Source organism: Apteryx mantelli, chromosome 23, assembly GCF_036417845.1.
Source record: "Apteryx mantelli isolate bAptMan1 chromosome 23, bAptMan1.hap1, whole genome shotgun sequence".
Taxonomy (NCBI): Eukaryota; Metazoa; Chordata; class Aves; order Apterygiformes; family Apterygidae; genus Apteryx; species Apteryx mantelli.
This window is the reverse complement of record NC_090000.1, coordinates 4,755,908-4,780,478: the sequence shown is the minus strand read 5'-3', so window position 1 is coordinate 4,780,478 and position 24,571 is coordinate 4,755,908. Positions and strand designations below refer to the sequence as shown.

Below are 24,571 nucleotides of genomic sequence, written 5' to 3'. Positions count from 1 at the left end.
TTTGCATTTTCATATAAAATGTTTAATAGTACAAAATACGTTTGTCCATAAATAGCTGTCATCACTAAACAAACCTTACAAGCTGAATGTAGAAGAAGTTAGGATGTTTCATGTTTCCTTGTGGCTTGTGTAGGTACCAGATAATACAAGTTTTCCTTGTTAAAACAATGTGAAAAAAGGCTGTGGACTTGATATTACCCTTGTGTCAGAATGTGATCACTTCCACATAAAAATGAAATTGCTTCTAGTTGTCTCTAGAAGGCATGCATTGTAATTCAAGTCAGTTTTCAGTATTTTTCTTCCTTGTGATGAGAAATAATCACCTCTTACAAGAAAAATATATACAGCTTTATTTTGTAGAGGAAAGTAGATGTCCTTCATTTTAGAAGTTCAGTTTTATTTTGCAGAACCACAAAATGTGGTTCCTAAAACAAACTAACAACCCTCCCCAACCCCCACCCACCTCCAAAAAAACCTCACTCCAAGTGAATTGCTCCTTGGATTTTGGGAGTCTGTGTATAATACTATGCTTCATCTTCATCTTTGCCAACCTCCTTGTTTTGAGACTTCATTCTCAGTAATATCTCTGGAAGCTTATGCAACATGAAAGACTGTACAGGAATAACACCAAAATGCTTTGCCTACAAAGCATCTTACAGAGAAGTGCTGATTCAGTCTTGCACAGCAGGGAGTGATGTTACTGTTTTGCAGGTGAGTAACTGAGGCAGGAATCATGGCAAGGGGGACAACCATTTTTTAGCCTCTTTGACATCAGGATGTTTCCTGCTTGTTTAAATATAGCTGGATATCCAATTTTGGTCATCAGAATGAGATAGTAGAAGTCAGAATTGATTTGTGTCTCCCAGGGTTTCCTGTTTAGTCCTGTGCTTGCAAAGGAGGTGGCAGAAGCATTACGTGAATATTGTTGTATCTTGCAGTCTTCAGGGCTTGTTGCATATTCTGTTGTCAGGACCCTAATTGCTGCTAAGCCTTGTGGTGGGATATGTAAGCTCCGTTTCTGGCAGCTAACTGAATCCTCTGATGATTACAGCTATATCAGAGCATTCATTGCTAATAGGCTTGTAGGAGCACCTGTCCCATTTACCTATCCTACTGTTTAAAAGAAACTGGTCCAATTTGGATTGAGGCTAGCCATTTGTGCTTCTGCTCCCAGAAACCGTATTGACATCAGAACATTGTAATATCAATATTCAACAAAAATAGTGGCTCTGTACATAGTATAGATTCGCCAGAGAGGCCACTGTACTATACATCAGTTTCCTTTCCACATGCAGACAGTTTCTCAGCTATTGCAAAGTTCTTGTCTCTTGGATTCTTCTGTGTTGTTTCCACATGTCCTTCTGTTACATATTGCACATTGGGCTTCTGATTGACAACTGAAAAATAAACACACATTTATTCCTGATTTTGTATAAAGTAATATCCTATATATATATATATATATGAATGATGTGATGTAATGCAGGCTGCACAATAGTCAAGTGACTAGTTTCTATTAGAAGTGGTTTAAATATATTGTATTTCAAAATATTTGAAAAAGGAAGAAAAGTTTTAAAAATGCTTTGACAATAATTACCAGCACTCCCCCCCCCCCTTTTTTTTTAAGGCTACTGTAAACCCATGTTTAAAGATGTTGGCAGAATTCCCTCATTTTTGCCATCTAGGCCTATTCACCTGCCAAAAGCTGCTTTTGTTTACACAGAGTCCAGTAGTGGAGTAGAGATATTACAGCTGAGGAGGCTTACAGATCTGCCTCCGTCTGTAGCCACTGCCTGAGGACAGAACTGATGAAGCATCGGGGTGTTGTTGGTGAAATCAGACAGTAGCCATTTAGGACTATTTAAGAGTAGAATTCCCAGTACATATTACACATTGTTTTTAATAGCATTTTTGCAGATTACGTACAGACAGTAGATAAAGCCATTGTGATTATCCAGTCTAACCCCTTGAATAAAAAGCAATGATTTTTATTCTGCACAGTTCTACATCACTCTTGTCAAAGCTATAGTATCTATGGTGGACATAGATATGAAAGGTTTGATTTTAGACTATTCAGATTTAAAATGTGCAATTTGCAAATATCTGCATACAGTAAGACTAACAGCAGTGTGCTTTGGCAGTGGTCAGTAGCAGTGATCTAACGGGAATTAGTTTGGGTTGGTTGAAGCTTTTTACCTTGTCCATTCTTCTCGTGGCCTGGATTGTCTTCATTAGACCTGGATTTATAACTCTCCAGTGTCTGCTCTGAAGTATCATTCTCTGTGCAGACAACAAATATAATTAAGATGATGAAATTTTTCCATGCTTCTTGCTCCCTCTCTGCCTTGAACGTAAAAATCCTGAAAGACTGGTTAAAATGACAGCTCAGTCATCTTGAAGCATCCAAGAGAGATATTGCTTAAAACAACAATTCTGTTGGCTTTTTTGACAACTGCTGTCAGCTGAAGCTTGGTCTGAGGCCATCATTTACAGGGACTCTTCAACAGTTGTTTGCAACAAATCACAGTCACTGCTTATAGGAGAAGAATGTTTAACCAGAAGCCTAGAAGAGTAGTTTCTTGTTTTCTGATAACAGGCCCCTCAGCTATCCGGCCCCTCGTATCCTCTGAAATAAACTTACCTTCTGAAATAACCAGCATTAGCATTTATTCTGACAATGCCATCACTCACCTCTCTTCCACAATCCGTGAGCTTTTTTCAGCTTCCTCATGAAAAGCAAGACTATGATGAGCAGCACAAAAATTAGAGCAGCCACCAAGATTGGCAGCAGAAGATTCTTCTCCTTCTTTTTGATGCCTTCAGATTTCAGATCTTGCTCTGTAAAAGAGGCAGACGTACATTGATGTCGTTAGACCTGTGAGTCTTTGGTAATTAAGAACTGTCTGTCCTGGACCAGACCAGATGAAAATGGTAGCAGTGCAGAAGTCACCTCATTGGACTTACTGAGATGAGGTGAATTTTTTTTCTGTTGGTATGAACAAGCAAAACTGATTGAAATCAGTGGAATTGTGCCCTGGAACATCCTGCAGGCAATTTAGCTTATTTCTAGATGCTACAAGTGGTTTCATTTCCGTAGTCTCTCCCCCATATTGCTGGCTAGCACTACCCTAAATGTACTAACTGGGAGTTTGGAGTGGACATTTGGTCAGAGAGAGACAGCTTGATGTTAGATAAACTCATTGCATGTTTGGAAGCTGTCATTGAAGAGTATTAATTAGGGCTTACTGAAGGTGATGGTGGAAATCACAGTTAAATTTTCACTTAGTGGTGAGGCTTCTGTCCTGTAAAGTTCTTCTGTGACTGTTCCATTGAATGCCGTTCCAGTCCCTGGGGAAATGAAGAGGAAAACTATTTCTCTGAAGGGCAAAGGAATGCTTAAGAAATCCGTATTTTTTTAGCGCCTCTGAAGTCATGGGCTTGTGGTAATGCAGCACAAATAGACTTCTGAAACCGTTGACTTAAAGCTCTGTGCTCACTTCCTTAATATTGTGTTTCTTTTAAGCCAAAAGACAACTTAAGCTTTATGAACAGAAAATCCTCAGAACCTCTTACGCAGTGTTGAACTCAATGGTTTCCATTTACAGCCAAATTAAAACTAAGCTCAGCTTTGACTGTTTTCTCGTTCTTGTCCTTTCTACTTGCTCCCTCTCCCTCAGCTAACTTTGCTTGCTTGCAAAAACAGGAATGTACAGATATCCTTTTCTTTAAAGCAGATGTTTTGTTTCTATTCCTATCCAAGACTATCTTTGCTGTCTTCCTGGTCCGCAGTGGTCCAGCCACCCACAGTTTGAGAAATGCTGTTGTACGGACACTACTGTGTCACTTCTGATGATGTAACATACCATTGGGGACGTTGTAATTCGAAGTACCGGAGAAGTCTTCATCTCCTGCTGCAGCTGGTGTTATTTCTGACCCTGTGGAAATGGAGAGATGAGTTCTGATTTTCTTACGCGTATAGACCGTATATCATTGTGTAATTAACTTTGATTTGTAATGATTTTGCATACAGTTTTTACCAAAACTTTACATCATAAGAGACTTTCTTCCTTATCAGTTATGTATGCACATCTCCTGAAAACCCTGTTAAAAGATACAGGCTCTCTCTCAATATCAAAAAACTTGCTTATCAAAAAACTTGCTTATCAAAATGATGTAATCGTTCTGTGAAGTTTGTAATCCCTGGTGTAGCACATTTAAACACTGATAAAGAGAGTTCATTTCTAAAACAGGTGACTGACTTTTCACTGCTTGGCCTGTAACACTAAGCAGGTGCTTACTTAGTGGGTGCCCACTTTGCTGTGTTTTGGTTGACTGATTTGGGAAACAGACCTTTTCATTCTTCTGTTTGCAAAGAATTGTCTAATTCCTCAGTTGAGTAAATACAAAATTTGCAGTGCGCTAAATGCACTGATGATCTTTGTTGCACACTGCCACCTAGTGCAACCATTCAGAGAAATCTGAGGCTCAGCTCAATGCCTTGCAGTTTTAGCATGCGGTGGCCAGTTTGTCTACTCGTAACATGTATAATTCTTCGGCATCTAAAGAGAAAGTTAGTCTGCCTTTGTGGTTAAAAACTGAGGTGCTATGAAATTAAAAAATGAATGTCTTACCATTATATTGCGGGTAGCTTAGAGAAAAGGCTGTACTGCTCTTCAGATCTGACTTTGCTGTGGTCACTGGGGAAAAAGGTAAAACAGTTCTAAACACTGTGCAGATATTTTTCAGTGCTAACAGCGACTGTTCTTTTACAGTCCAAGTTCTAGATAAAGACACTCTAAGATATTTTCTGTGATAGATGTTGTGTTTATCTGACCTGTGTATTAATTAAAGAAAGGCCAAGCAGTTAAAGCCTACCTGTTGAGCGTTCGTTCTCGGAGATGCTTGTATCTACATCTAGTGCTGTGGGAGCAGGACTTGTAGTGATCACTGGGAAAAAAAACAACAGTGCAACTTTCAGAGCACTTCATAAGCATTTGCTGAAACAATAAATTTAAGGAGAAATGAAATAAGGATTATTAGATCCATAGTGAAGATGAGTAAGTGGGCAGAAGGAAAATTCTGCTCTAAGAATTATTGGACAAGAGGTTTCAGAATTAATTTACAATATTTACACCGTACTAGCTTTCTACATGGGTGTGTCTAATACACTGTAGACATGGGAATCTCACAGCGTTTTGTGCACATGAACACTTTGAATTATCTTTAAAACTTTAGGACAAGAACTAGAATTTTAGCAGCAGCATCAGAGAACTAAGTCTGACTGCTAATCAGACATGACTGGGCTGCTGTGGCTTAATGTTTAATGAATTTTAAGGGGTTAAGAAGCAGAAAAAAGCCCCCAAATCTTAGTTTGGAGTTCTTCTTTTGCCCCAGATAAAACTGTCATTTAAAAACAGATTCCATACACAGGACAGTAGAGCATGGGCTTCAGTTTTGCATGTGTATCTGCACAACTTTCACCACTTTAGAGGGGTAGAATGGACTAGCCACTGCTCAAAGAGTGCTGACGTTAGTACCAGTCCTAGTGAAGCTCTCAAACCGGAAAGATGCAGTCAGTTTCTCTTCTCTTAGCACTTCATGGTGAACAACGCAACTGGACGTTGAATTGGGCCTGTACGCAAGTACTGTCAACGTGCTGGTTGTGGTCCATTTCTTCCCATCGGCTTCTAACTTGTGCTTAGTGTCACCTATACAACCATTGGAAGAAAACATTTAAGTGGTTTCCAGTCAAGAGCAATTTAATAAAAAAAACTTTCCAGGTGCAATCTGCATTACTTGGCTGTGCTGAAGCAGCACATGATTACTGGGCATAAGTGGTTCATTGTGCAAGTGGATTACGTGGAAGCCCAAAGACAGCAAGGTCATTTTTCCTTCCTCTTCCGCTTAACCCAAAGCCTCCACTCTATTTCGTGACTCACCAGGGGGAAATCTCCTGCAGTGACCCTGCTCACACATGCACTGCTGCGTTGCATGACTGCAGCAAAATGTCCAAACATCCACCTGTACTTTTGGTCCCTACTGAATGGAATAAATTGCTTAGTTGTGTGCCACAGCCACAGATGGCCAGCAGCTTGGAGTCTAGTAGACTAGGACCTGTTGTTTTGAAACATGACGGAGATTTAAGTTCTCATTCTCCTACATGATAATCCGAGGGCATTGTATATGTTTCTAAATAGCTGTGAAATTGTTAACCCCAAATACAGAGAAGTTGTTAAATTTTTATTGGTGTACCATATTGACATTTGTAATAAATAAACACTGATAGAACTCTTAATTCCTGTATCAGTTCTCCATCATCTCTACAATACAGGTCTGATTCTTCCCATTTTACAGCTGGGGGAACTTAACACAAAGATCAGTTGTCTTGGCGTAGTAAATTCAGAGAGAGCCGTATAACAAGGAAAGTATTCCTACATCTCTGTTTAGTTCTCAGTCTTCTAGATAATATTGACTTTATTCATTTATATTATATGGAAAAATAAAGATGTATTTCATGTGAAACTAAGAGATAAATGACTGAATTCCAGACATGTTTAAATAGCTCTGGTGGAAAAGGGAGGGTTTTTTTCAGACTTTTACCTTAAATGTCCATCATGACAGAGTAATCTGTGCTGCCTTTTTCTTACGGATGTTCTCTTGAAATGAACTAATGCTTTCTCTTGACTTGTTACGCTCAGTAACATCCCTACTCCTTAAATAAGAGAATTCCTTGATTCCAAATTAGCCTTTACAGGTAACTTGCTATATCACATAGGCCACTATTTCTCAACCCTCTTACCATCTCCAGTGGGGTTATATAAGGAGACTTAAAAGGGTTTCAGAGTGTTTTTGCTAGAAAGGAAATAGTCTTTAATTACCAGCAACAGCTCAGTAATTACAGCTGGTTTGCTCCTGCTGGGCCATGGTGAAACTGAGGTGCTGCCAGTAATTAAAATGTATTAGCTATTTTCTGATTATTATAAATATTTGCAGTTAGTGATTAAAGCTGGGAATGGATGGGACAAGAAGAGGTGTTACTCAACGATAGTCACCTGCAGAAAAGGAATGGCACATGCAGAAAGCTTGAGAAACACAGAATTAGAACAGTTATTTTTTCTTTTCAAATATGCTAATTTGCATCTGCCACAAACTGGCCACATGGTGAATCAACACTTCCTTGTATAAATATTTCTCATCCAAAACCAACCTGCAATTAAACCAGTCAAATAACACAGCACAGGCTCTCTGTTGTGTAATTACACTTCCCAGATGCCTATGGGACGTGAGGTTGAAGGTCAGGTAGTTCTCGTTGTTATAAAGTGCTCTAATATCTGCCTGGTACTAGTACTAAAAATCCAAGATGCAAGGAGGAGATAAAAGTAAGTATAGATTTTTATTGACTTAAGTGAAGAAATGCGTGGTTGGATTTACATGCTATGGAAAGAGTCTAGTGTCTCTGAGTTGTGTACTGTAACATTACAAATATATTTTATACTGAGATTCTTTCAAGTTTAAGAAGTCCCTCTTTTTAGAAGAACAACAATAAAAATGTATTTAAAAGCTTAGAGTTGACATGCTGCTTCCCCAAACTCTTGCATGTCTTTATAGGTGGTGTTCTCCCATATCGCTGCAAAATCATACACAGCTTAGCTCTTCCCAAACGTGCATATGATTTCAGAGCCTGCTTTTTCAAGATCCATACACGACTACAGAGAGCACCTTTCCCCCTGAAGTCAGACACCTCACTACCCTTGCCTTCATGTAGCTCACTTACCAGGCATACTACTTCCATGGAGTTTAATTCCTTAAAGCATAGGGCTTTATGCAGTTGCATTAATGCTTGTACAACAGGCAGCTTGGATTTCTTTTTTTAGTCCTGATTTCTAGCTATATTCAGGCCAGCACACTTCTCTGTTGTTTCCTAGAGTTCCTAGTTACAAAAGTCTTCTTAGAAAAAAGATTACAGGCTAAACTTTGACTATGTTACTTCGTGATACAAAATACAAACAGGAACTCGTTAACGTGAAAGAAAATATATTTGTGTCTATGGGTATTTTCCTCACTCATTAATGAGGATGTACATTTGCTCTCCAGTGTGTTGCAGTTACAGTTAATAAGGTAGCTATTATTACAACTTAGTCTTCAAAACAGCTTTTTATGTATACACAAGCTAAATTGAGCTACCTGGTGACTCTGTTCCTCTTCATCTGTGTCTGCCTAGGTGTATGCAGGTCTATCAATGGGCAGAACATAACACGATGCTGTGGGCTGGTTTTCCTGAGATTTGTTCCTAGTTTTGCTAGTGAACTGCTGCTTTCTGGCTGTGAGTGGATTAATGAGAGAAAGGTTGCTGGGGTGACTGAGCTGCTCAGTGAAACAGGAAAATCTGTCTACTATGTATAAAATGGAAATAGTTACTACAGATTTGTTAACTGACTTTATACATTGGTTCTGAAAGTTGTGCCTGCAGGGTCTTGATTTCATTTTATTTCAGTGGAAGTTCAGATCCTCAGAGGATTTTGATGCAAAGTGCTGTTGTTGTGAGTTGAATTTGAGCTAATCAGATGAGCTTGCTCTCTCCTGTATAACCACTAGAATCTAGTACTGACTTTTATCCAAAAATGTGTTGCCAGGGACTGAGTCACAGTGAATGAATGGAGGTTGAGTGGTACTCTTTGCAGAAAGAGTTTCACCATTCAGTGTCTCTAAGCCCGTCCAAGGTTGATAAGAAGACATTTTTAGTAACTAATATGTGGTCCTTTAACACTTACCAGGAAGCTCTATCCCATTGTCCAGCTGCCAGGTAATCCGGGGCTGTGGTTTACTTCCTTTGGTGTAGCATGACAGTGTAATGCCTTTTTCTGTATCTTGAGATGCTTCCACTACTGGTTTGGAAGGAGCAGCTGTAGCAAGAAGACTTACAGTCATTTGTATATCTTTCTACTCATATTTATGAATACTTGTTATATGCACAACATATTATTTGGGAAGCCTGAGTTAAGATCAGGTTTACATTAAGCACTATACAATTGCATGCAAAGATGCAATTCTTGAGTTCAGGAACTGACTTTGTCTTTTTATTCCTCTGTCCCAGGGCAAGTTAGAGCTGTAAAGAAGTTGTTGTGACTGCTCTTAATTTCAGTTGCTCTAACAGACTATGTGCCAGGAGGGGATTGCAGCTCCCTGGTCATGCACGTCTCTCCCCTTTATGCTAGCAGTAATAAGGAGGATAAGAGCAAGAGCTGACTGGCATCCACCAGGGACTCTTCCTCCCTTGTGTCTCCAAAGATTCAAAGAGAGAAATCAGCATCAAGCCGTATCCTACGCAGCCTGAGGCCAGATGGAACAGACAGCCTGCTTACGATCTACCCTGTTGTGCATTCTTTAAGCTCTGACACATATTACAGTGTAATGATACTGCAGCATTGCTGGGTCAGATCCTGAAAGGTATTAATGGCCTGAAAGATGCAGACCAGTGCCTAAATACTTTCAGAAATCTGCTGCTTTCTTTCTCTCCTCCCAAATAGAAAGGCAGGTTTTTTTTACCTGCACTGCCATAGAATGATAGGTTTTTGTTAGGTCTGTGTGTAAATTCAGCTTCTTTACGTGAACTCACCTAACACCTCAACAGTTTCGTTCTTGGTTTTGAACAGGGCGCCGTAGTAGAAGCATTTATATATGCCTTCATCATGCACTGTTACGTTAGACAGTCGGATAGATAATTCTTTGTTTGAATAATGGATAAGTTTGTACCTCTGATCCCTTAAACCTGTAAGGGAGGAAAAAAAAACCCAGCATGCTATGTATGTTGGTACGTAAGAGCAAGACAGATAATCAAAGCATTAATGAGTGAGATTGGTTTTGTTTAGCACATTTTTTTTTTTTATTCATTAACACTGGACACAAGTGAGCAGTTCTAACACAAAGCATTTCTAGCTGGTGTTGCACTAGTACAGAGACAGCAGTAAACTAAAGAAGAGTGTGCATGCTGCCAAGGGGGAAAACAACATGTTTTTTCACCTACTTTCATTTTTTTTAAACCTTGGAAAGAAATTTAGTTTGGCAAGTGCAAGATGTTTTTCCAATTGTCAGGAAAGTAAAGTGGAGTCCTTGGCTTTGACCTACACTTCTTTATGATCTTGTGCAAGTCATTTATTCTCTTTGCCTCAGTTTCTCCTCCATCAAAAGGAGTAATAGCATTATTTGACATCTGGATAACCACCCAAGATGGTTACATATCTCTCCATAGTAAGAAACAGTCAGTGCCCCTGAGTAGGACAGACCAAGGCAGGGTGGTGCTTGAGGATTAAAGTGGTTTTCCTAGGGTAATGGAGCTGAAGTCTCAAAGCCTCGTTTGTTTGATTCCTTTTGTGTTTCCTTTCCGCTAACTTCCCTCCATCCTTTTAGACATGCCTCTAGGCATTCAGTGGGTCTTATTCCTGTGTTCCTAGCTATTATGGCAAGAAAATGTTGGGGTGTGAGGACATGATATGTGGTCAGAGCAGTGATATGATCTGTGAATATAGAACATAGAGCCAAGGTATGTGGACTGGGGGCCATTTTCCCTTCCCCATTCCCTAACCCATTATTTGGCCTTGAACAACTCACTTCACCTCTCTGGGTGTATTTCGTGGTGTGTAAATGAACGCTTATGGTCACCCCACACCATCTCTTTATTAAGTGTGTATTAATTGGCAGGCTGTTTCTATTCTCCTCTCCTTGTCTAAATAACTGAATTTTAATGAGACATTATCTTAGAATATCTCTACTCTGCTGTGCAGTCCCCTTTCTCTCTCTAGACTTTCTAGTCCTTCCTTCATTCCTCTTGCAGGATAACCTGTAGGAATCTATGGGTCAAGCCAGAGAGTCACACTGACTTCCAGCAATCACAGCACAGAAAGTAACTATCTGCCTTTAAAGTGAACTGAAACTATGGATGTGAATTGCCACTAGGGAGACAAAGACCTTAGAAACTTTTTTTATTTTTAATTTTTTAGCTGAAATTTTGTAAAAGTACAGAATAGGGAAAAAATCACAGCAGTACTATAATTTATGGAAGTGATTAAATATTGTAAAAAGGATTTTGAAATGACTGTGATGTAAGACTTGTAGCTAGTTTGCCCTGTTTTTAGCTGCAATGACACTAGAGGAAACTGATTCATGAAGTGGTTTATTGGGGAAGCAATGTGACAAAGGTTCATGGTGGTGATTCAGAATAAAAAATGAAAATGTCCATGTGCAGTGTAAAGTTTGGTTCCTCTCTAAGTGAGGTTTTTCTAATTGTTTTTTAAAAGGAAAAATTCTGGTGTTTTCAACTTAGCAAGGAACCAAATGCTTTACAAGCTCTAATTCGTGTTGGTTTTATGTCATGCATTTTACTGAGGGATAATCATGTGTGTTGAAACTTTGGGTCGAATCCTTGGGCAATTTAAGACTGATACTATTTTGTTCATTTGGGTTAGGGTCTGCTCCTGTAGATGCTAGTGGATACATTCCTTTTCTAACTTTTTTAAACTGCTGTGTCAACTCAGGAAAATTTCAAAAGGCATCAAAGGGGCTACATCCATTAAAAGATATAGATGCTTAAAACAGGATTTGGGTACAATTAAGTGTCTCAGTCCAAAATTCTTTGAATGGAAAGAGAGTGTTTGTGACTCTACTAGCCAAGGCCTTAGAGAACTTGTGTAAATGAAAGGATTCGTTGGTACTGTTGCTTGCTCCTGCAGTGTAAAATACAGAGGACGTGCATATGTATAAAATATAGAGATAATTATGATGGAGAGGGGAATTACTCCTAGGTCTTCCAGTTCTTGGATGCATGATCTGACTAATAGACTGCAACAGGGGAGAAAAACAACTATCATAGCCTGCTGTGATTCTCGAAACCTGGATGTGTAAGCAGCACAGTGGGGGTTGAGATAGCACTGTTTTCCTTATTGATTAGCTGTCAGTGGCTCAGCATTGAGGTTTTTTTGGATCCCATTAGTAACTAATGGTTCATATGCGTTATACAGAACACTGAATTCAGGATCCTGGATTCCCCAGGAAACAGTTTCCTAACATATAGATGTATGAGTCATTTATGAGGGTTATTGGGTGTTACAGTGCAGAGATTTGAAACTACTCAACCCTTTTATTCCAGCAACTGAACATTGCCTTTAATACCCGTTTCTGTATAATGGAGGCATCCCACTTGCTCTTGCAAATGAGTAAATAAGAACAACAGTTATTCTTGGCACTTTCCATTTAGAAATACTGGCAAAACCAGCTGTTTGGCAGGTTTGATGCAGGTGGCAAGACCTTGTGGCAGGGATTTCCAGAGAACAACTGAAGAGGACACTTGGTTCCTGCACAGTTTCAGTGGGAGCCAGGTACCCAATATCGTTTGGATGAATCTCAGTCATTATTATTGTTCTTCAACCTAAGGGCTTTATCAGCTGTGGATACAGACTAGGTGCTGTGCAAATGGGGAAGACAAAGGCAGTCCTCACTTTCTCAAAACTCTTGAATTTGGACTGACGAGGAAAGAGGAGAATGGGGAGCCATAAGCTATAGGGAGTGGAGGGGAACAAAATAATTGCAACTATGGGTTTGTCAGCATAAATTAAAAGCCACTGCTTGTCTTCTAAACATTTGCCTCTTGATACACTAAATCTAATGTTGCTGATGAGCAGAGGAGCACCCAGGGCTTTCAGGCAAGCCCGTAGAACATGTCACTCCTGTAAGGCAAGAGTGGGTCGTTGTGCTAACCTGATGGTAGTGGTAGTAAACACAGTTCATTGCTAAAAGCTCTACTGCCAGACCACTCTTGTGAGGTTTCCATTTCATCAACTTCCTGCCAGATACTGAATGTAAAACAATCTCAAGTGGTTGGGTAGTAAGTGAGTCGGACTTGGCCTTGGGGGGGAGCTAGGAAAGCCCAGTTCTAACTGACCCTCCAACTCCAAGCGGAAAGTCTGTTGCATTCAGTTTTCACACTTACCCCGCTGGGTGTTCAGAAAAATGACAAACCCGTGAGGGTTTAACCACTGCCGGGCAGAACTGTCGTCACTGCCAAGACTACAATGGAGATTTAAGTCCTCGCCTTCCTTTAGAGTTACAGTTTCACTGTCAACTCCTGGAAAATCCCCTGCCATCAAAGAAGAAAAAAAAAAAAGAACCCAAGCATTAAAATGTGACATGAAGTAAAGAGAGAGCATTTCTTGCCAAGTAATGTGGCACCTTCTGCTTTTTTTGAGTGGAGAAGGTTTTTCTATGTGAGGAATCTTGCCAGTATGATTCTATTGGTGTAACTTAATCACAGTCATTAGACTGGTGTAACTCCCCATAAAGACAGTCTTCCAAATGAAGTATGTTGGCATGCAGAGTTGATATTGGTATTATCTGTGGTGCAGAAACCCTCGGTGGAAATGAACGCCACCGCTGTGGCAGGAGTGTAACAACCTGGTGCACAGCAATTTTTCTTTTATGCAACAGCCCATCTTGGATGTGAAAACAGGTTTATGCAGTCTTAAGTGCTATCCACCAGGTTATAGCTTGATGCATGATGCTTGCGTTATCCAGAATTTGATCTCTGCTAAGACTAAGAGCAATGCTTGGGTCGGAGTTAAGTGTATAGGCAGTAAGAGAATTTTATTTTTCATTCCTGTGTGTTTTTTTTTTGTGTGTGTTTCAATTTTATTTTTCAGATAGCTGTCTGTGGCAAGTTCCTACTGAGTACATGAGCACTGCAGTTTGGGGAAATGAATCTTTATGGGCTTTAGGAAAGCTTTTAATTTGCTTAAAAACATTTTAGAAAATAACAGAAATGAATGTATTTTAGGATGTTCTTGCAGGGCCTGATCTTTTGCCACTAAAATCAGAAGAGGACTTGTTTCTCTGTGAGAAGGTGGTTTCCCATAGGGATCTGTTGGCATGCCTCACCCTTGATTTGAGAACATGTGGCATTTCTTGAGCCAGGGTAGCATGGAGAAATGGTCAGTGATGTAGCCTTGTATTTTCACAGATAGCATATACACCAGGGATCTTTTATTTTTCTTGATTATCTAATTTTTGGAGTCTATAAACCTATAGAAAAGTTTTCCTTGTAATAGCTCAATATTCTTGCTTCTGAATTAGTACATCCAAAGTATGCGCTTTTGCCTAAGGAGAAATTTTGCAATACAAATCTACTGTCTATGTTTTCTGACCAGTGCTGTGAATCACAGATAGCACAGGCCTGGTTTCATTGAATCATTGTAAATCAGTGAAGCCCTGCTGAATTTAGAGTGGTTGTAACATCATGTACGTGAGAGAAAGCCTGTCATTATATTCTAATTCAATTAGAAGTATTGGTCTTGGCAAAGATTTTCTTCAGAGAAGCTACACATCCTGTGTCATCTAGGAGGCTGGCTGAGAAGGCTGGTAGTGGCCTTTTCCTCTCCAAAATAGTGTTGTGTGCCTCAGTAAATCTGTCTGACTTCTTAATAGGTGGTTAGGCCATTGCCTAGTGTTATTACCAGTTCAGCTCCTCTCATGCAACAACTATATTGACAGTGCTGGTTAGAAATGCAAGAGCTATTTTCTGATATCATAATGGAGAATGAACCAGCATATTAACAATATTGCTACCTTTGCAGAGTAATTAGACTTAAAAAACCCCAAACAAACAAACTGAAAATGGCAGAAAAATTATGGTCTAGAAAGAGATTTCTTCTTTTCAAGTGTCTTTCTCCAGCAATCTCTCATTCAAGTGGCTTTGGCTTATTTTCTGTTGGTTCACCTCCATTTCCTAGGGTTAGTTTCTCTACTGATTTCTCAGGGCTCATGCAACATGGGGATAGTTTGCAGAGGAGTGGTAGCATAAGGAAAACTTCCTTGCATGAGTTCCATTTATAAAAACGTGTGTCACAAGGCTTGTGTTCTTAAAGTAGCTAAGAGGGCTTTGTCTGTGGTTTTCTTCAGGGCTTTTCTGCATTTTTACTGTTTCCTGTGACTAGCCGCAGAGTGGGGTCTGTCAAGTCACACCTTTAGTGAGAGAAGCAAGACTCTGAATAAGAAAAGGTGGGGGGTTTTGCTTGCTTTTTTAGAAGGGGAAAAGAGCAACCCCCAGAACCGATCATATTCGTAATTTCCATGTGCGACCATGACTCCATTCAGACCATGACTCACAGGCCAAATTTCCCTTCTGTTATGGAGGGGCAGTCTTACGTGGCTGTGGCCTTCAAGCCTCTGTAGCCCACTGCAGTACAAACATCGGGGGGTGGGAGATGCTTCTGTGCTAGCTCCAGAGGACAGTGGTGCCACAGCCAGAGGTTCTTTTACTCTGTAGATCCCCAGACACCCTAGATACCTGGATAAAACTAGTCTGGCATCAAGTGCAGTGATGGGGTGAATCTCACAGCACAGTCTCATCATCGTCAATGTCTCCTGGTCATATATTTCTAGACCTCACACAGGAACATGCTACTGTGTTCTATGATTAAAGTTATTAATTAATGATAGATAGGCAAAATCTGTGAATTTTTTATGAAACGTGTTTTACCTGGCCAGGCAGGAAATGGGAAACAGGTGCTGTGGGTTGTCTCAGCTATCTGGGAATTAGGTTCTGCTCTTCAGGAGGACCAGCCTTGGACCACCTGTACTTCTGGCTTTCCCTGCTCCCTGATACACACCTGCACCCAAATCTTCCCCTGCCTCCTTGACTCAGCAGTTCTCCACTTGTTTTTCTGGAACAAGTTAAGGAGCATAACTGTAAAGGACTTACAGGCACCTTTGTTGCAACACAGGGAAACAAGAAATCGCAAGATTCAAATGAGCCAAATGGCTCATGCCTCTGGTTGTTACTGTTTTAGCCTTCAAAAAAAACTCAGAAATTGTCACATTGTTTCACTGTTATCTTTAAAACTATAGTCTGTAGAGACATCCTGTTTAATCAGTTATTTTGATCTGTTGCTGCAGACCTGTGGCCTGCAGACCTGTGGCCTGCAGACCTGTGTATCTGAGTTAATTCTAACAGTCCTGTGAAAGATAACCAAGAGCAGCTAGCTATTGTAAGTAGGCACAAATTCACCATGCAGGAGTCTCTGGCAGTACTGTGGGAAGAGGGGTTGTACACCCAAAGGGAGTGAAAGCTGCTGATCTAGAGTAAGTCTAAAGAGCAGTGCGAAAACTATTCCAGCTAGGACATAACTGACAGGTTCTTAAGGCCTGACTTCTGTTAAACACAATCAATAATAATAAAATATCCTAAGCATACTGTATTATAAAATATTTTGTTTTGACATGGAGATTTGATGAAGTTTCTATTATTTGTGCATGAGACTGTTACCAAAGTCTTAGAATAGCACTGCTCTAATATCTGTTTCAGCGTCTGTTAAGAAGGGAGAGAAACTGTTGTTTTGGCCAGCACCAGATTCACGCATGCACACCTGTTGCAAAGATCAGGAATGAAGCCTGCAAGAATCCTTATCTGTAGATAGCTGTCTTACTACTTTTCCTACTCAGGTCTTTTGATATTTGATGTGGTCAAATGTGAATCTCGCAGTCGTGTATGAAAGAGAGGAGATTAGCAGAATAGGTATAAGCTACATCCTCTAATAAGAGTAAGGAGATCGAGCATTTGAAGTGTTTTATATTTTCAAAGTACTTTGCAAACACCTTCTAAATTATCCTGACTTCTGTATTAGTATCTTTTTACAAAATACATGAACAAAGACACACACAGATATCCAAGCCATGAAAAGCTGGCAGCGATTCGCTGTCCAAATTAAAGGGAGAATCTTTTGATGTCCGTGTGCTTTTTCATCTAGAGTATGCTAGGAGATGAATTGGTCTCATTGATACTGTGTTTAGCTGGAATTCAGCACCCTGTCTGCTACACCAGATCTCTTTGGAAACCGGGTGACGATATGGCATTGTTAATAAGTTAAGAAAACAACAACAGCAAAACTCTCTTGCCTGTGGTTCAGCGAAGCACTGGAAATTGAGTTGTCCAAGCTGGACTGCTTGCAAAGGGAGGATCATGTAATCCAATGCATGTCACTTACCTTGCATGAGTAAGAGAGCTGCAATATGTAGCACCCGGGTGAAAGTCATGTTGTGGTGTCAGCGCAGGCTGTCTGTGCAAACTTCCTCTTCACTCTGGTGATGCAGATGTGCAGCAGGTTCCTTTTCAACAGTGGGGAACAGATTTACCATGACTTCATCACCACCAGAGTCTGTGCTTTTTCTTTTCTTTTCTTTTTTTTCCCTCTGCTTTTACACTCTCTTCTCGCCGCTTCTCACATCTTTCCTATGTTTTGGTGATTGCTGAGAAATAACTGATCTCACGGGTGACCTAAAATGCAACAGTGGGCGGCAGGAGTGGGACATGTTGACCTTATGTCCCCTCCAACTCTGTCTCACTCAGTGCCTGCGTGGGGGAGAGGGGAAGAGGTGTATATGGAGGGAAGCAGGTAAAGATTAAAGAAAGAGTGGGGCATTGGTGGGGCAACACTAAAGTGTGGCCTGGGGAACCCATACAGAGGTGATCTTATTGGGGTACTCTGTGCATGATTTAGTGTGCAAGGACAGAGAGGCACCCAGGAAGTTAGAGCACACTGGATTGACACTGCTAGAGCACAGTAATTGCAAGGTAGTTTGAAAATGCAGCTGTACATTTTGAATATTTTAACTCCCTGATAAAAACAGTCCGGAGTCATTCTGCATCTTTTTATCACATCTGTTAAAAGCAGTGATCCCATGATCATGGCATGGGAGACTTTGCGTTCCTCTACTTGTCGGAATACTGTCAAAACAGATAAACTAGAAAGGTAATTTGCACTATGCAGTTTGTGGCTTGCTGGGCAACAGAGTGTTGGTGAAAGGATTGTGAAAGGTCTGTAAAAAAGGCAATGCTATTGCTTCCTGACACCCTTAAATAAATTCAAAATGGAAAGCCATGGAATTAGCCTGTGAAGTACTCATAATGAGGAGGGCCCTCTGATCATCACAACTGTGGGGCAGTGCTTGATCCTCAAGGTTTAGACTGAGACTTTTCATGTACACCTGAGGGCAGATAAAAGAGGGCTGAACTAGGACTGGGCTTAGGAGTGCTCAGCACCTCTTGAATCCTTAAGAAACCAAGGAGCTCCCAGCTTCTCCTGCGGGTAAGGGTTGCATAGGAAAGCCACATGGGTTTGTTTATACTGAAGGTGATGTCAGCCAAGAGGCATTATTTGATACTGTTTTTGATATTATTTTGATTATTACATAAGTCCAGCGAAGTGTTTGGTTGAAAAAGCCATGCACTTGCACCAAAAGGGATCTAGAAGTCCTGGCACTGTGCACTTCTCAAAACTGCAACCCCTGCTACTGGCTGAAACAAATCCTGTAGCTCAGATAAAGTGCTGTTCATTAAGGAGCTTGGTTTCTTCATCATTTTACAGGTGGTGACACTGAATCACAGGGAGGGGAAGTGACCAGATCAAGATGACCCAGGAGACCAGTGACAGAATCTGGCTTTCCTGAGTCCTCTTACAGGCCTGATTGCTCCTGAAGCAGTCTGGGGTGTAGCAAAGCTTTTTGTTTCTCCTGGGTATGTGATGTCCAGTAACATCGCAAGATTTATCAAAGCATGATGTAGGCAGAGCCTCTTTCTATGATGCAGTCAGGTGTGCAAATTTCCAAAAAGGCTTCAGCAAATCCTTTTTTGGCAGTTTTTTGGAACTGCCTGACGTTTAGTGCAAGTATGACTAATGTTGTCAAAATGAGCTGACTTTTAATAAGATATAAAATATGGTCAAAAAAATGTGTGCATTTATAGGATGCAGGTTTGAGTGAACTGGACAAAATGATTAATTATAAATACATTATGTATTTAAATTGTAATATATTAGAACCTGTTTCCATTAAGGTTCTAGTTGTGTGGAAGTGTGTCACTCCATTGTTGTATGTTTGACTGGTAAAAGCTGTGGCTTTTATGTTAGTTATAAAATAATCAGCTTTACCAGAAAGCAGAGTTGTAGGCCATAAAGTTTAATATAATTAGTTGGTTTGAAAGAAAAGAGTGCTACTGGCTGATAAATTTACTGCTGGAGGAAGAATCCAGAGCAAGAAAGCAGGTACATACTGTAAAGCTAGGTGTTGCTTTGGCTTAAAAGTTGTGCTTCCAGTTCCACATATCCAAACCTGACAATAAAATAACTTTTGGGGAAAAGCGATCAAGCAATAGAAATTGCACTGAAACCACCTTCCTCCAACGAAAACAGTAAAACCAATCCTTGTGCAGTAGAAGGAAAACGAAATTCAAGATAGTTTTGTGCCATCTGCTGTCAAATAAATGAACTTCACCTTTAGTGAAGGGAAGAAATTTTAAGTTAATTTCCCCTTTCTCACTGAAGACAGCCTGTCCCTGAGGGGCTGTGTCAAGGGAGGCAGTTTCTTAGATGGCTCCTGCAGATGTGCTGCTGGGTCTGGACCAACTGAGCAAAACTGGCAGGTCTCAACACATCAGGGCTGGGCATCCCAAAAGGTAAGGTGGTGAAAACAGCACTGCAACTCCAAAATGAGAAGCAGCCCTGACTCCCTTTCTGTTTCAAGGTCCCAGTACAACTCTTTTCTGGGTGCATGCCCACATGGGTATTTTTTCCGCCTAAATCTCACTGAAGGCATTCAAGTATGTCTGAAGTACAACTTGGCAATGCACAGGTCGTGTGCTGGCTCTTTGTGAAGAGGTAGACTTCAGTTAAGGGCTGTGTCAGAACAGTCATTCCAGTGAAGCTCAAGACTTGAGAGGAAAATTTATATAGGAAGGGCTTGCTGTGGATGCATGACATCTTAGTAAATCACTTATGAGCCATTTTTGTCAGACTTCTGAGAAATCCATTTAATGTGGTAAGCAAATTAAAATGCAATGGTTGTTTCAACAGTTGTTAGCATTTGAAATTGAGATAAAAACAACCAACCAACACCCCCAAAATAAAAAAATACAGATGTCACAGGTAATTACAGCTATTTTTGGCAATACAATTATTGTTTTTTTTAACAGCAAACATTTTTCTCAAATAAATACAATCTGCTCACGCTAAAAAACATAATAATGATACAACAGGTTTAAAATGAAAAAAAAATATGTATCCATTGTTAACATCAAGTTTTAAGAACTGTCCACAGAGAGAAACTTCAGAAAATACCTTTTAATGGGAAATAACAGAAAGGAACCGGCTGTATATTTTCTACTATGTTGCTTGTAGGTTTCATCAATATTCCCTGGGGAAATGTGTATTTGAGGAAGTGGTGGGAACTAAAGAGCAATTTAGAGTGGATGCAACCTATCTCACAGGTTGATTTTTTTTTTCATTCATTCATTGTTTTAAGCGTGTCTGCTACCACCATCATTTCACATATATACTTAAAGTTTGAAAAATTTCCTCTACATTTAGGCTTTTTTTTTAAAGTACTATGCCTCCTTTTATAAACAGCAATTTTCATATGGAATTTCAATACATTTTAAGTTGTGAAGTATTGCAAATATATTTTCAGCTCTGAGCTTAAATATGAAAACTATTTGGCTATGGTGTAACTCAGCTACCTAGCGTCCCTCTTTTTGAAATGAACATGAATATAATCAGACATTAAATTGCACCCTACTTCTACGTGCTGGCTATTTATATTTTCATCCCATACTCTTTTTGCATTTATAGGAATGCCATTTAAATGCGAAGTTCACAGCAGTGTGTGTACTGTTTGCCACTGCTCGAAAGGATGCAGATATGAACTGTAGTTCATCTGTACTCAAATATGTTCATTACTTAGCACAAATTCAAATAGGTAATTTATCACCTCCTCTAAACTATGCATTTGAGTAGCAGGGTATCAAGGTTTTAGAGTTAGTGCCTCAAATCAGGGCACAAAGAGCCCTGGGATTTCCCAGACAAGACAAGTGTAATCGTAATGCTCATGTACACCCTGATTCGGTGCTAAATAAGTATTCTGCTTAGATCAGTGGCATTTATGTATGTACTTAAGCATTTTCTTAAATCAGGACTGGAAGGGCTCAACCCTGTTCTTATATAGAGTCCTCTGAATTTAAGTCAAGGTAGACAGGGGTTAGCATGCAGTAGGACCAGGCCTCATGCAGCTTCATCGCAAGCCTGTGGAAATCATGATAAATCTTTTTCTTTGTTTCCATGGGCTTTGGATCACAGCTCGGTAAGAAACTTAAGGCACCCAGAGGGAAAAATCTACAACCCCTCACCTCCAGTGCAGTATCAGAATAGGTAGCTAAGTGAAAAGGCTGAGTTGGTCATACTGCTATACACAACCACCCTTCCCATCCTCTGACCTTTTTTCAAGATCTGCATTTAGTACACAATTGAAGATTACAACACCCAAATCCCTAAGATATTGCTGCCTGGAGGATTCAGGATTGTGGACACAGAATAATACACAGGGAAATAGTACTCTAGACTCACTTCTGCCCTCTTTGTTTTGGAAAATTACTACTTGTGTTGTCTTCACTAAGAATAAGTCACATAAAACTTTTAAACAACCATTTCTTTGGTTATGTAGATTATAATTTTATAATAATATTAATACTAGAAACTAACAACAGAGGAGAAAAGGCAGCTGATATCATCAGCTGGCTATTCTTTCTAAAATTGCTCAGACTGAGTAAAAAGAAAAGATGTTTTTCCTGAAGTTACGACCTGGCCCCTTAGTTTGTGAAAACAGGCTCTACTGATTTCAGTAAACAGTGTCAATTTACATTAGCTGAGAACCTGTCTCCGTGCTCAAAGGATTTAAGCATTTGGCTGTTGCTACCACCGCACTAAATGCAAGGAAAATTCATAATTAAACTAGCAAGGTATCCACAGACAGAGGCTGACACAGTGCCTTGCTTGAGTCATGAGGATTAGTGCATGCTGCAATCCACTCCAATCCACTTCAGCGTAGGAAGATTGGGCAAAAGGTTCAGTTGAAGGCCAGCGTGTACTTGCCTTACTGCCCAGGGGATACTGGCCTAGTCAAACTCTTGATCACATAAGTGATCATTTTCAAATACCCCGTTTTTGTTTTTTCTGGTTGCTGAGTGTCATCCCTTCAGCTATTGCTGTGCTAGAATTTGACTCTAGATTCTTATATTTTCTAACCCAACCTTGAAGTCAGAGTTTCTGGAAATCTGGAAGAATATTTTAGTCTTGACATATTTCCAGCTTTATTCCTTGATTGGGAAGAGAGGGAAAAATTTAGGAACTGTAATTTGCCTTCCATGCTGTAATTAGACTTGTGGGATATGATGCAGCTCACAGTGAAGATAAGGGAAAGACGTACATGCATTTTAGATAGATGAAGTCTAATGTTCTTCTGGGACAAAACACTGAAGCTATGTTAAATATACGTTAATGAGCAGCAATGGAATAAAAGTGAAGCAGCAATCCCTTTGTATTTTTAACATTCAAATTGAAAACTTCAAAGGAACATATTTTTCCTTTTTTCCCACCAATGAGCCTCGTGAGCATGAGATTACTTAACACAAAACCCCTAAGGGAAGTCAAAATGCTCAAAGAAAATAAGATTTTCTTTCTGAGATTCTTGACACCTGAAGAATCTAATATGAGATAAGACAATTGTCAAAATACTTTCCCAAACATCCAAAAATATACTTTTTTAAGAAGAGAGTATTCTAACATCTTCTGCCTTCTCAAACAGAACACTTTTTTTCTATAATGCTTATTATATGCAAAGATAAGCTAGTACAGTATTCAAACTATGTGCATTTGGGTTTTGTTCCCTCTCTGTTCCATGCTTCTGCCTATATAAAATTCCTTGTAATGTTGCTTACCTGCAGTGGGACCTGAGCAGCCTTTACTGTTTTCTATATGCAATATTTCATACCCAAAGTTACATCTTGCTGGCCCATGGCATGAAATAGTAAGCTATCCAGAGAATTACATATACATCAGTAAGCAAATTAGTTTTGGTGTGATTGTCCTCTATTTCGTTTTAAAGAAACTTTGCAAATTTGCAGTGAGTAAGTATGGAGGAAAACAGGCCAGAAATGCTCTTCGGAATGTCTGTACACAGCTGAAAATAGTTTAAATTATAGTTAAAAATGAAAGTGACAGCAGTATAACTGCACAGGAGCAGTTTCTTTCTGTCATTTCTTAAGTTATCTCCCTGACTTTTCAGTATACGTCCCTGGTATAATAATGCACTTATGAATGGCTTACTGTGTATTACGTAGTCATAAATGTATAAATAATGGACTACTGTTATGAATCATGTCAGTGTACGTATTGCACAGGATGAGCTGTCTTCTGACTCAAGATTTGTACAGTATGTGCTGTACTTTCCCTGGCAAGCTCACGATCATTAGCTAGTTAAAACTGTAGGACAAAGCTGAGCTAAGACCCTTTAAGATTTGTTACATTGGAGCTGATGAGTGTTTTACCTCATTTAAGAATGAGGGGTTGCAGTTTATCACCTGTTGTTTGTTCTGAGTGTTGAATGTGTAGCTGGATCATATCCGACTGAAGGTAATGTGAGTCCTTCCAAAGGCTTGATAGGTTAAAAGAAACTAACTCCAAATCAAACCTGGACTTTGCTATGAATAACAAGCATTTGTGAAAATTGGCCAGTATAAACTTCTGTGCCATATAAACCTTTCAGATAAGGATACTAACACTTTCTGCAGAGGGAAAACTGGAAAGAAGAGAGGTATCCTAGGATGCCAGAATTTTTTTGTGGTACTTCTGAACTTTTGTTTGATATGATTTATGGGAATACTCAGAATTATGGCCCAAGCCAAGGAAAGAGTATACTTAAATCCTCTTTCACCCATTTAAGCAGATTAAGTACCTTCCTAAAGCGAGTCTACACTAATTAAGACCAGTACAAATGGCTGCAGGAACTTCATGATCCAGGGCAGAAGACTTCAGATACTTGTGTTTCAAAGAAACCAGCCTTGAAACCAGCTTATACCATAAACTACCCACTGCAGAGTTTTTGCATTCTCCTCTGGAGCAGCTGGCATTGGCATCTGGCAGGAGCAGGCAGTTGGACTAAGAGGACCACTGTTCTGTCTGCCACAGCAGTTCTTGTGATTTTAAAGATTTTAGCTCCAGATGGAAACCCTTCTCTTGCCCTTCTCCCCAAAACTTAACTCTCCTCCCACTGGGTAAATAGCATCTTAACAGGTTAAAGCATGCTGCTTCTGAATTACAGTGTACTGTTGTTGTTGTTTTTTTTTCCTCCCAGCTCGGCTTTGTCTGTATGACAGATGGCACTTAGGAATTAAAGAGAAGGAAGCAAAACATTCAGCCAAGGCTGAAATTCGGCATATCTTGTTGACTTAGTTATTACCCCTTGGTGAAAGCTGCTTACTGCAGAACCTCCCCAGGGCTGACAGAAAAGCTCACAAGGGACAGAAAGCCACCACTGTGTAAATGACCAGCACAAAATCTCAGTGCAAGAGGGAAAACCCTTCTTGAAGGTCTTCTGAGGGGATTTAAATGACAGAAACACTTTAGGCTGGTCTGTGCACAAGGGTGGATTTCAATAATCTGAATAAAGAAAAACCTTTCTAAACACTTCAGGTTTGGTTGGAAAA

At 39.9% G+C, this 24,571-nt stretch overlaps 1 protein-coding gene across 1 annotated transcript; it reads right to left on the bottom strand.

Annotated features, from left to right (window-relative positions):
• Positions 1 to 1,266: 1,266 nt before the first annotated feature.
• CRTAM (cytotoxic and regulatory T cell molecule) lies at positions 1,267 to 17,076 on the bottom strand. The gene is made up of 12 exons (XM_067310238.1): positions 17,028 to 17,076; positions 12,983 to 13,129; positions 9,617 to 9,769; positions 8,772 to 8,903; positions 5,538 to 5,708; positions 4,876 to 4,947; positions 4,632 to 4,697; positions 3,864 to 3,935; positions 3,247 to 3,348; positions 2,692 to 2,838; positions 2,197 to 2,280; positions 1,267 to 1,397 (listed from the first exon to the last, which is right to left on the bottom strand). The coding sequence occupies exons 1-12, from the start codon at positions 17,074 to 17,076 to the stop codon at positions 1,267 to 1,269; spliced, it is 1,326 nt and encodes a 441-aa protein (XP_067166339.1).
• Positions 17,077 to 24,571: the final 7,495 nt, after the last annotated feature.